The sequence below is a fragment of the Hevea brasiliensis genome, chromosome 9 (assembly GCF_030052815.1).
Source record: "Hevea brasiliensis isolate MT/VB/25A 57/8 chromosome 9, ASM3005281v1, whole genome shotgun sequence".
Lineage (NCBI taxonomy): Eukaryota > Viridiplantae > Streptophyta > Magnoliopsida > Malpighiales > Euphorbiaceae > Hevea > Hevea brasiliensis.
Window position 1 is genome coordinate 2,041,920 of NC_079501.1, and position 13,438 is coordinate 2,055,357.

Genomic DNA, 13,438 nt, shown 5'->3' on the forward strand with positions numbered 1-13,438 from the left:
ATATCTCATCTTTTCATAAACCCTCCAATTTCAACTAATGCAGCCTTTAGCACCGTTGAAAGTGCCAACTAAAGCACTTCGATGATACAAGTCAACTCTCCCTACCAAGAAACATTTTGCCGTTTTTGTGGGGTTGGCGTCTTGCATTATTAACTTTGTTGGAGAGAAGATAGGTCCTTATGAAATCTCATGTTGAATGTGGAGCATGCATATCACAAAATAATCATAATTTTGTGATAAAATATATTGTTTTCGGTTAATTATTAGGTACACTAGAAGCACTAAAAAATAGTACTTCAAGTGGATCATTCCTACTATATAATAAAAAGTGGGTCCTCGTTGTTTCCTTGTTTTATGTGTGTACGTTTTACTATCTTAAAAAAATTAATTTATTGTTGTTTGAGTCATTAATAAGAAAAATATTATATTAAAATTTTAAATAAAAATTTTAAAAATAATAAAATAACTTTTTAAAACTTTTTTATTATTTAAAAAAAATATTTAATTAAATTATATTAAAATCGTCATCAATTCGGTTCGAATTCAATTTAAATAAAAAATATATGTCTACACACACACACACGTAACTTTCTCAAAAGCAGCTTTAATCACCGAGTTTTATATGGGATATTGGAGTATAATTGTCAAAGCTCTGTTTAAGCCCGTCCCACACCCCACCTTTCTGTAGCTCGTGGAGGTTTATGCATAGCCTTGGGCGCGCACTTTTGTCCAATTGAATCCATTTCAAGGCGAGCACTTTCCAACAGAAAAAAAGGGAAAGTGGAGATGATAATTAATCGGCAATTGATTGAGCACAACAAATTTATGCTATCAACACATTAAAGCCACCCAATGATCTTATTTCAATTTCCAATATAAAATACTCTTCAACTACTGCTCATTCTTCATCCTGCTCCTGCTGCATTCTTCTCTTGGATTCAGGCACAAAGCAAGGTACTTGTATAATAGGATCCACCTTCCCATATTTTTGAATTTTAGGTATGATTCATGAAGTACTTAAACTTTTTTGTTAGATTGTTACATGCATTCTTTTTCTGATATATGATTTTTCTTTTGGAATTCATAGCCAGCATGATCTTGAGGATGTGCTTATTGTTGCTAGCTTTAACGGCTACACTGTCCACTGCTTTAATTGACAAACATACATATGTAATTCATATGGACAAAACCAAGATCCCTGCCTTGTATCACTCTCCAGGAAGTTCCAAACAATGGTATGAAGCAATTATCAATTCTGTCACAGAATTCTCATCTCAAGAAGAAGAAGAAGAAGAAACAGCTTCTCCCCAGCTCCTTTATGTCTACGAAACGGCAATTTCTGGTTTTGCTGCGAAGCTCTCTAAAGAACAAGTCGAAGCCTTGAGCAAAATCAATGGTTTTCTCGCTGCAATTCCTGACGAAATGCTAACTCTCCACACCACGCACACCCCTCAGTTTCTTGGACTGCAAAGTGGTAAAGGACTTTGGAATGCTCAAAACTTGGCTTCGGATGTGATAGTTGGCATTCTTGATACTGGAATCTGGCCAGAGCATGTTAGTTTCAAGGACACAGGCTTATCTGCAGTGCCATCCAGATGGAAAGGCGCATGCGAGAGTGGCACAAAGTTTTCACCGTCAAATTGCAACAAGAAAATCATTGGTGCAAGAGCTTTCTTCAAAGGTTATGAGTCCATTAGAGGAAGAATCAATGAAACTGTTGATTACCGATCCCCTCGGGATTCTCAAGGTCATGGAACACATACTGCATCAACTGCTGCTGGAAACCTTGTAGACCAAGCAAACTTTTTTGGCTTGGCTAATGGCGCAGCAGCTGGAATGAAGTACACAGCAAGAATTGCAGTCTATAAGGTCTGTTGGTCATTAGGTTGCGCCAACACTGATTTATTGGCGGCTATGGACCAAGCTGTTGCGGATGGTGTTGATGTGCTGTCCCTCTCTTTGGGAGGAAGAGAAAAGCCGTTTTATTCTGATGACCTTGCTACAGCCTCATTTGGGGCAACCCAAAATGGGGTTTTTGTTTCTTGCTCTGCAGGCAATTCTGGTCCATCTAGCTCAACTGTAGCCAACACCGCACCATGGATCATGACAGTTGCTGCTAGCTACACTGATCGAAGCTTTTCAACAACTGTCAAGCTTGGCAATGGACAAACTTTTTCTGGATCATCTCTGTATTCTGGCAAAGCAACCAAGAAATTGCCAATCGCATATGGAAGAACTGCAGGTGGTCAATCAGCTAGGTATTGCATTAGCGGCTCTCTCAACAAGAAGCTAGTTAGAGGCAAACTTGTTGTCTGTGAGAGAGGAATGAACGGCCGAACCGCAAAGGGAGAGCAAGTGAAATTAGCAGGTGGAGCAGGAATGCTACTAATCAACACTCAAGGTGAAGAGCATTTCGCTGATCCCCATGTCCTGCCAGCCACCTCTTTAGGAGCCTCAGCAGGGATAGCTATTAAAGAGTATGTCAACTCAACTAAAAGACCTACTGCTTCAATTACTTTTAAAGGAACAACATATGGTAATCGTGCACCAGCAATGGCTGCATTCTCATCCAGAGGGCCTAGTTCAGTGGCACCGGAAGTGATAAAGCCGGATGTGACTGCACCAGGGTTGAACATTTTAGCCGCTTGGCCACCTTTATCTAGCCCATCACTACTCAAGAGCGATAACAGGAGTGTACTGTTCAATATAATTTCAGGAACATCAATGTCATGCCCTCATGTTAGTGGCCTAGCTGCACTACTCAAGTCGATCCACAAAGACTGGTCGCCAGCAGCAATCAAATCAGCACTAATGACTTCAGCTTATGTTCTAGACAACAGTAATGCTCCGATTGCTGATTTTGGAGCCAAAAACTCTGTATCAGCTACGCCATTCGCTTTCGGTTCAGGGCATGTCAACCCCGAAAGTGCTTCTGATCCAGGGCTAATATATAATATCACCACAGAGGACTATCTAAACTATCTGTGCAGCCTGAATTATACATCTTCTCAATTAGTTCTAGTGTCAAGAAGGAGTTTCAGATGCCCTAACAATACAATTCTTCAGCCTGGTGACCTTAACTACCCTTCTTTTGCTGTGAATTTTGAAGGTAATGCTAAAAATATCACCAAAACATACAACAGAAGGGTGACAAATGTAGGGACATCGCAGAGTACTTATGCAGTACAAGTCCAGGAACCCAATGGGGTGTCAATAATTATTCAGCCTAAGATTCTGAGTTTTCAAAAACTGGGGGAGGAACTGAGTTACAATGTAACTTTTGTTAGGTTGAGAGGAAGAGATACCAGAGCAAGTTACTCTTTTGGATCTATAATTTGGATTTCAGACAAGTACAAGGTCAGAAGTCCCATAGCAGTAACTTGGCAATAGTTTTGGGATTGCCGCAAATCCTGTTTGATATAGCAGAAATCGTTTACAGCTTCATTCTTATATGCTCAGAAATAAGACAAAAATACTTAACATCAAGTTCTGTGTAGTTTTTATGTGGAATTTGTATTTAAATATTTGTGAAATCTATTTTTGCTTTACCTTTCCTTTGAAAGCGAAACAACCCAATGTAAGTAAAACAACAAAAATGCTTGGTGCTAGGCCTATGTTGGATGATACTTTAATATTTTTAAAATTATAAAATTTTAAATTTTAATCTTAATTAAGGAAAATTCTCATCTATATTAATGTGTTTTAATCCTAAACCAAAAGAAAACTATGTGTTGTATACCATGGAATCGTGTAAACTGTAAAGAAATAAAGCAAACACACAAAACACCAATATTTACGTAATTTATCCTCTCAACATAGAGTTACATCCACATAAATGCCATCTTCTGCTATCAACAATAATAAATCATCATTACAAACTCAAACTTATACTACTCATAAACCTAATTACACTCAAGAGAACCCACACTATGTCAAACTGCTCATAGTAAATATATTATTTAATCCCTCTTAATTTCCTCTAGATATAACCCAATATATTTACTATTATAATATTACACCACATAGAGTGTCTTCAACTATATGGGTAACAACCCTCTCACCAATGGACAAGAATTCCTTATTGAATTCTATGTCCTTTCCCTACCATAGGCCGAAACCTCTCTTTCCCTTAATTGGACTGCAATGGGTAGGAGCCCCTCATCAATAGACAAAACCAAATCCTCAGCAATTGACAAAACCTCTCTCTACAATGAGCGACAACCTCACTCCATAAGCTGAAAACTAAATAACTTTTTTTACCATTCTCTTATTTATAGTATCAATTCCCTTAATCCTAATATGATTAGGAGTCCTACTCAATTTAGGATTAACACTAAAATAAGAGTTTTACTCTATATAGGAAATATTCATCTATCCTATTGATAAATATTTTTCTCATTCAAATTAGAAAAAGTTCTATCCAAATCCTACTCGGATTTTGAGTTATAGTTCTAATAATCTCCACCTTGACTCAAAATCCATCAACTATTGTTTACCTCAAATTTTTGGGTGTCATCAAATCATCAAATCTCTATACTTGATCTTGAACCCTTCAAATCTCCATTCTTCAATCTTCATCTTGAGTGTAACTTACTTCTTTATTCAAAAAATTTTCGCACCATCAACCATCTTGATTTTATATCAAGAGCTCCTCCTTAAATTCAACTCTCCACCATCACCATGGTTGCATGTGCGACTTTTTACATGTCGCAGTAGCTCCATATTCAATCAAACTTACCAAGATTATCCACATGCTTTGATACCAATTTTTTGTGCACTGCGGAATCATATAAACTGTAAAGAAATAAAGCAAACACATAAAACACCAATATTTATGTGGTTCACCCTCTTAACATAGGGTTACATTCACAGGCATGTCATATTCTACTATCAATAATAATAAATCATCATTACAAACTCAAAGTTATAGTACCCATAAATCCAATTACACCCAAGAGAACTCACACTACATCAAACTACTCATAGTAAATATATTAGTTAGTCCCTCTCAATCTCCTCTAGATATAACCCAATATATTTACTATGATAACATTACACCATATAAAGTGTTGTCAACTATATGGGCAAGAGCCCTCTCACCAATGGATAAGAATCTTTTATTGAATTCTATGTCCTTTCTCCACTATAGGCCGAAACCTCTCTTTTCCTTAATGGGACTACAATGGGCAGGAGCACCTCATCAATGGGTAAAGCTAAATCTTCAGCAATTGGCAAAGTCCCTCTCTACGATGGGCGACAGCCTCATTCTATGAGTTGAAAGGCAAATAACTTTTTTTTATCATTCTCTTATTTATAGTATTAATTTCCTTAATCCTAATCTGATTATGAGTCCCACTTAATTTAGGATTAACACTAAAACAAGAGTTCTACTCTATATAAAAAATATTCCTCTATCCTATTAAGGAATATTTCTCTCACTCAAATTAGGAAAATATTTATCCAAATTCTACTAGGATTTTGAGTCATAATTCTAAAACTATTCATGAGACTTATTGTAATTTTAATTAATATGTCATTATTAATTGATTAGATGTATACACTCGAGTATATAGAAGATTCAATTTTTAATTAAAGTCCTGTTCAGCTGTCAACTATTTTATTAGCTATTAATGATTAAATATTAGCTGTTAGTAATTAACTATTTATATAATAATTTAAAATAGAAGTCTTCGGTAAAAATAACTATTAAATACAAAAATAATTGTATTATCTTATTACCTTGATTAAAATACTCTCTTAACCTCTAAAAGTTAGAAATTGTAACTCTTCATAAACTACTCTCTTAATATCTTAATATTATTATAAATATTATGTCATTAAATAATATAAATAAAAAAATAATATTTTAAATATGATCAAAATAATAAATATTATTTCAAAAGTTTTTGTCAAATAGGGCAAAGTCTATGATATAAAAGTAAAAAGTAGCTTTTTATTGTATAATGAAGAATTATTGAACCCAATAAAGACAGCAGACTTTTAGTCACCACCAGAGGAAACATCCATAGTGCATCACCCTGGTCAAGGTCCATATAAGTATCCTACTCTGTTCCTTCTCCATAAGCTCCATGTTATCTTGTCTCTTTTGCTTTGAATTTTACTTAGCAATTAATGATTCCACTGGAATCTTTCAGGGAATTGCTCAAGTCAAGTTTAACAAAGTGTAAGAATTGTATTCGTGTGGTGAAATATATTGTGGGGAAAACCACCTTTCATTTAATTATTATATGATAAACGATGATTTATTTTAAATTCAAAAAATTATATCTAAAATTATAAATTTATTTTGATATATTAAAAATTTTTAAAAGATAGTAAAATAAGTATTTAATTATTAAACATTGTACATCTTACTAAACATTTTCTCTCACTAAACATTTGGTCTCTCTAAAACTGCACATCTTACCTTCTCATCTTCTTTTGTTCTCCATTGAAGGAGTTTGAAACAAGAACCAACAAAGGAGCTCCCTTGCGTCGCCATTGAAGGAGCTACTTGGCCTCAGCATTGAAGGACCCAACTAAAGATGTCACACAAAAGGCTCTCACCAAATGGGATCCCGTTGTGTTGTGATGAGGAAGCCAAATTGACAACGTCTTGGACAAATGGTCATCCAGGAATAAGGTTTTATGGGTGCAGCAAGTTTGGGGTAAGCATCTCAAGGTTATATATTTTGATGGTATTGCATGAAAGTGGATTCATAAATATTTTTAATTTCAATTACCTTGATGCCTATTTGCGGAAAGGTGATTGCTACAATTACTTTAATTGGGCTGATCCAAAGTTCCCAAGCCAAGCTAATGCAGTTCTTGTTGGGTTGCTAAATCTAGTTAGAAGAATGGAGAACGGAAGGGAAGCTGAAAAATTGAAGACGGAGAAAGGATACAATATATGGAAATGGTTGTTTGTTTTTTTGCTTCTTGTAGTTGTTTTTCAGAACATATGCAGTTGGAGTTTAGGTGGCGCTTTTTAGATATATTGGGTTGTTGATGGTGTTCATGTTTTGGTGCTTGTTAGGTTTTTATGTAAGAAAAGTTGGAATGTATTTTAATTTCAATGTAATGAAAGTGAACTTAGCATCTTTATTTCCATAGTATGTGTGAATTGATCTAAAAGTTAATTTTTGTGTTAATGTATTGTAATAATTATCTGATAATTGTGTTACGTTACAGTAAGTTATGGGACAGTGGTGTTATAATTAACAAAGTTTAAGGATAATGGTGTTACAATTAATAAAGTCAAAGGACAATTGTGTTACAATTAATAAGGTTGAAGGATGTTCCTGTTATACAAGAAAAATTTGAGTGACTATAGAGATACAATATACTCGATGAGATTATCTTATCAACCAACAATCAATGAAAATTAATAACTTTTTTTAACTTGAGATATTCAACTAGATTTATATTTAAAGTAAACATAATAAAAAATACTATATTAGAATTAAAATTAAACCAAAATAACATTATGTCTGCCATATAAATATCCATAAATTGTTACAACCTGTCTAAAAGGTACCCATGCTTCAAACTCTGAAGAACAAAATAATACATTAAGATTTAAAAGTTGGTATACCATTGACTGCCCTGTGTAATATTGCCTCAACATTGAATCAAAACAGTAATACTTTGATTCAATATCTGAAGCACAAAAAAACAAACTGAATGACCTAAACCTATATAAAGCCATCAAGCCCTGTGTCAATATTTTCAAAATCAAAATTATACCTATATCAAACTATTGCCCTCACAATATCCAGCAAATTGCCTATCTTATATACTTAGATATAATTACAAACTAAACATATGTCCAATATAAACATGGCATACGCATAACAACAAAATTCAAAATATCTACAAAATCAAGCTGGCCCTTGTCTACCTTTGCTTGACTTTGCAACCCTTATCCTTACTCTTATTTGAACTGTAGCAGGCCTTTGTGTACCCTACATTGAAACAAAAAATAATAAAAAAATAGCAAACAATATATGATTGAAGAATATATTTAATGAATGTAATTTGATTTAATCACATTTACTTACACTATGTAACTCTGTTGCAATAGATCCTTTAAGTGTTGAGGAAGTTGGCACAGTTTGACTTATTCCCTATATACATTTTAAGTTGGTCACTTAATGAGTTTACTCAACATCTTAAAAAATAATTGTAACTACAAGTAGTTTTAGAAAGTTCACATTCATCATCCACCTAACTATGACAATGCTATGCCCCTGAAATGGAGTTTGTTGGACAAATGCATAAGAAGCTATCTTAGATCTCTGCACTCCTGCATTCCTATGATTCGTCTAAAGAAAGTATATTTATTAAATTCACATACACATAAGCACAATTAGGATAATATGTAAGGTAAGTAGAGATTTAATATTGTATTGCCTCTTCTTTTCTATTTGAATTCTATATGATGACCCAATACTTTGGTTCCCCTATATTAGGCACAAAAAATTATAAAAAGTACTAATAAATTGCATTTTAAAACAAAAGGTACTATAAATACATTAAATACTTTATTTGATAGATAATACCTTTTCTGATTGTGTTTGGATAGTTGTAACATCCTGACGAAACCTTTTATTATGGCTTGCCTGCCCGCAAACACTGCACGTCTTTGAAACAATACCTTTTTTTGCTCATTTTGCCTGTTGCCTGTGCATTTTCAATTTCCTTGGCCTCCTTTTGCCTTGCCTTTTCTTCCTCTTTTTTTCTGCAATGATCCTGGAGGCAAGAGTTTGTGTGGTGTGTTAACTTTAGGCCACATGTCCATCCCATTTGTTGGGTTTATATAATAACTATAAACCCTGCCATATGTAGCAATATGGTAACATTCATATACATATTGCTTAGGTTGCTCATTATTGCCATAAATTACTGAGTAGGCATGAGCACAAGGGATACCATTTATATCCCATCTCCTACAAGTACATGTTCTATTTGCAATGTTCACAACAAATTAACTACCACATCCAAACACTTGAACCTTGGGTCCCCTAAAAAAATTAGGTTGAAACATGCATGCCAAGGCCTTCATTTCATCTAGTTTTTTTTTCTATATCTTAGGACACAAAGAACCTTTCAATTTACATATCTCTTCTTTTTTCCTAAGCATCCTCTTTATCAGTTTGGTTTTAATAATTTCTAACATGGTAATGATGAGCTTATCCCTAGCATCCAATATGTACATGTTGAAGCATTCACATAGATTATTTGTCAGTATGTTATATTTTGCTTCAAGTTTAAAACATGCTTGGCTCCAATGTTCACATGGTCTCTTTCTCAGCCATTTCCTTGCTTCTACATTTTTTTCTTCCACCTTTCCCAACCAGAAATCTAATTTGGCTGTGTAAGAATCCCTTACAACATTCCATAAGAGGTCCTTCAATTCTTTAGGCCTAAATAGAGCCTAAAGTTGGTGTATAAATGCCTCACACAGAATCGATGCTCTAAGTTAGGGAACAAATCCTCAAGAGCCCCAATAAAACCCTATAATCAACCTAACATAACACAACACATCAATATCAATCCATAAAAATGAAGCAAATAATACAAAACATAGCAAAAAAAAATGAGGAATAAAAATGAAATTGCTCAAATAAAAAATGTGCTCATTTGATTAAACTCATTTACATACCTTTTGTCTGTCTGACATAAAGGTCTAGCTATCACAGTTGCGCATTTGCATGTCCTTTTTAAGATGCTTAAGGAACCACTTCCAATTTTGACAATTTTTTGTTTTAACAACTATATATGCAATTGGAAATATGCAATCATTAGGGTTTATGGCAACAACAAATAACAGTTAACTACCACATTTGCCTTTAAGCCAACATCCATCTAAGCACATCAAATTTCTACAACCAACATTAAATGCCTTCTTTAGTGGCCTTAAACAGATGTACAGTCTCTTAAAAACTCCTCTATCAGTGACAAACTCAAATGTAGTATATGGGTTGGTTCTAAGTGTCTCCTCTCTATAGTCATAAAATCTACCATATTGATCTTCCCATCTGTATTTATTGCTTTCAGTGCCCATTCTCTTACCCTCCAGGCCTTTATCCTATTGATGCTTAAACTCTAATCTTCTCTCACCCTCTGTACCAACCCTGCCAAGCTCCAATTTGCATCTATCCCGAAAGTCTCCAAATAAGTTTGATCTAACCATTTGGAAGTGACATGAAAGTTATTGAAGTCTTTTACATAGGAATGTGTGAAGTTGGCACTCTTAATCTGCATAGTAGGATCATTTGTGTCTTTAGGATTCTTTTTGCTAGCATAGATCCTTCATCCACATGATTTGTAACATTTTTGCAAGCACAAGTGAATTTGAAACCTTTGCTTAATGCCATAACTTCTACAAGCTTCCTTAAATTCATCCTTATTTTTAAAAAGCATTCCAACTTCGAAAGTAGGATCTTGCATATCCCGATTAGCATTAAAATTTAGGTACCTAACCCTATCATCCTTGTCAGAATCTGAATCTGCCCATAAATCATCAGAAGGTGCATAATCTGATTCCTTATTACTTACTTGCACATTCACATCACCATTTGTACCCTGACTATGAACCCTCTTTCCATTGCCCCTTGGTCTACCCCCAAAGGGCCTTTTCTAATCTCTTGCAAGATAGTTTGGACATCTTCATCACCTGCCTCCATGTTATATTCTTCACCAACCAAATCAGCTTCTTGAGTTCTTGCCTACTTTAACCCTCCTTTTTTAGCCCTATCTATTTCTACAGTTTCTTCTTGCCCCAATCCTCCATCATTATGAACTCCTATAGTTTCCTCCTGCTCTAACCCTCCATTATCATTAACAACATTGTCAACATCCTCGTTTTCCCTCCCCAAATTATATGAAACCCCAACATTAAACCCAACATCATTAGAATATCCAACATCACTTTCACCAAGATTTTCCTCAACATAAGAATCAAAATCATAGTCACAGTAATTTTGATTCCTTGTCTTAACATTTAATGAACCTAATCTATCATATATACCAAAATAGGTTGCTCATTTTCATCATGCCCAACATTAAAATGAGGCTCGTTAACTAAGCCATCACCAAGATTTTACTCATTTTCACCCTGTCCAACATCAAAATTAGGCTCATTAACTAAATTACTACCCCATCACTAGTATTCCACTCAATTGCCTAACATTTCTTGTACTTCCCTGACCTTTTTCTAGCTTGATGTGCTTTACCCTTTTTTTTTCCCTTTCATCCCCTCTTTTTGAAATAGGTTGCTCATCTCCAATCAATTCAAGTGTAGCATGATGTCCAACTACCTCATCTAGTAGAGTGATAATTTTTTTAATTTTATCAAAAGTGAGATGATGCACATACACATCAACCATCCCTACTACCTCAGCTTCCCTACACATTTGCAATGCATATATGTCATATTTTAAGGGTTTTAAACCCTCATGATATTCCTTGTCAAGCTGTCTCCAAAAATATCTCACATTCCCCTTCAATTTCAAACTAAGACACATCTTAGCTATCGGAATTAATGACATTGTTTTAGTTTGCAAGTCATGCACATTCCAAACCATTCCATCATAATAGCCCCACTTACCCAATGTACCACTGTGATGCAAGGCAATACTAAACCATTTCCCATCATATGTACCTACATACAATACATGTACAATACAAAACATTACAACAAAATTATAAATTTATTGCATTATTTAAGTAAAAATTATTAAAATTATAAAATTGATAGGTTAGGTGTAGAATAAGACTTCAATACGCCTAATATGTTATATATAAATAAAATAAATGTCACGACCCAACCTATGGGCCGGACCGGCACTAGGACCTGGGCCAGCCTAAAGCCCCCGAGGCCCGTAGTAAGCCTTAACTATTCATTTACCCAACTCTAAGGCCCATTTGGACCCAATTTCAAGAAAACAAACGGACAGAGTCCGGCCATAAAATGGACTTACCAACGGGGAGTTTTCGACTCACCCGACCGGTAAACACAATATATAGTCAATTGGGGAGCTCAGCTCACCCTCCACATACTCATCAACATAATAATAAATGGGAGCTCAGCTCCCTCATCCAATCCATCAAACATGCATAGCATATTAAGTTTACAGGTCCCAAAATAATAATTTAGTTTACAGACCCAAATCAGATAAACATTTCTAACACATGCGAAAATTCTAAGATTTAACAAGTTTATACAAACATTAATAAATGACCTGCGAGGGAGAAAAGCAGGTTAACCAAATAAAATCCTCCTGTAGCCTGAAAAAATGTTGAACAGGAGTGAGCGTTCGACTCAGAGAGTAAAATATCAATTTTAACCATAATCTCTATAACTATCTAAATCTAATGCACCCTGTAGAGTGAAATGCAACATCCACATCATTTTCACATCATAACATCAAAAGGTAATTTGGAGCACTCACGCACCCTGTAACATCAGTCATAATATATGGGAGCTGATCCCCTATACAGCTCTCTTAAATCCAACCTGGTGCCAGCGAAGAACTCAGCTCGGACTTCCACTTAAATACCAAATCGGGGTCCCAGCGAAGAACTCAAGCCGTGTCTACCCCGAAGGACCGGGTCCCAGCGAAGAACTCAAGCCGTGTCTACCCGTCCTATCCATAGTCCACACCACATCATACGCACGCCAACGCACGCACACTGCTCCAAATTACCACAACAACACACATGGCACTTTAACATTTATCAATGCATCATAAATCGTGCCTAGAGTTTAACTACATAAATATATGCATATAAGTGATGCATGGGCATGCTGAACATATAATAATATCGAAATTACAATTAAAATTAATATTCTACTCACAGACTTGACGACAATCACTGTGGCGGCTGGGCGGAGGAAGAAGGCTGTCCCGGCTCACCTGACAATCATATTACATTTATTTAATACAATCTGACTCAATACAAACAAAGAAAAGACCAATTACGTCCTAAGTCGTGCCGAAAATCCGGCAGAGTCTCCCCTATACCTAGGACCTACCCAACCTGCAAAAGGGTTCAAAACACACTTCTATACTCACAATCCATATATCCACAGTTCAATCATATCACACAGCCCCTCCTGGGCCCATCAAATCAGTCATCCATCACAATACGCAAAATTTCAATTTAGTCCTTATTATTGATCATTTTTGCAAAAACTGCCCAAACAAGCTCTAAAAATTATAAAACTTTGCCCCGCGGTCCTTAGCAATATTACTAAGCTATTGCAAAAAGAATCGTAATTTTCTAAGCTACCACGAATATTTTATGGATTTTTAATCCTATTTAAGCACTAGAAAATTACGAAAAAATAAGGTTCGGGTTTACCTTTGCGATTCCGACTTGAGAACGCTCGGGACGTCTGACAATGGGGGGCTAGCCAAAACCTCGGTCCAAT

General features: G+C 35.3%; 2 protein-coding genes across 3 annotated transcripts in view; one reads left to right on the forward strand and one right to left on the reverse strand.

Moving 5' to 3' along the window:
* Window positions 1-13,438, reverse strand: part of LOC110637041 (zinc finger CCCH domain-containing protein 63-like) — a 79,247-nt gene that overhangs the window by 26,815 nt on the left and 38,994 nt on the right. The window lies entirely within an intron of this gene.
* On the forward strand, window positions 693-3,554 carry LOC110637010 (subtilisin-like protease SBT1.1). Its single transcript, XM_021786926.2, has 2 exons — window positions 693-954; window positions 1,088-3,554. The coding sequence occupies exon 2, from the start codon at window positions 1,093-1,095 to the stop codon at window positions 3,388-3,390; it is 2,298 nt and encodes a 765-aa protein (XP_021642618.1). The 5' UTR covers window positions 693-954; window positions 1,088-1,092; the 3' UTR covers window positions 3,391-3,554.

Coding starts and splice junctions, on each gene's coding strand:
- LOC110637010 (XM_021786926.2), top strand. CDS start 1,093: ATGATCTTGAGGATGTGCTTATTGTTGCTAGCTTTAACGGCTACACTG.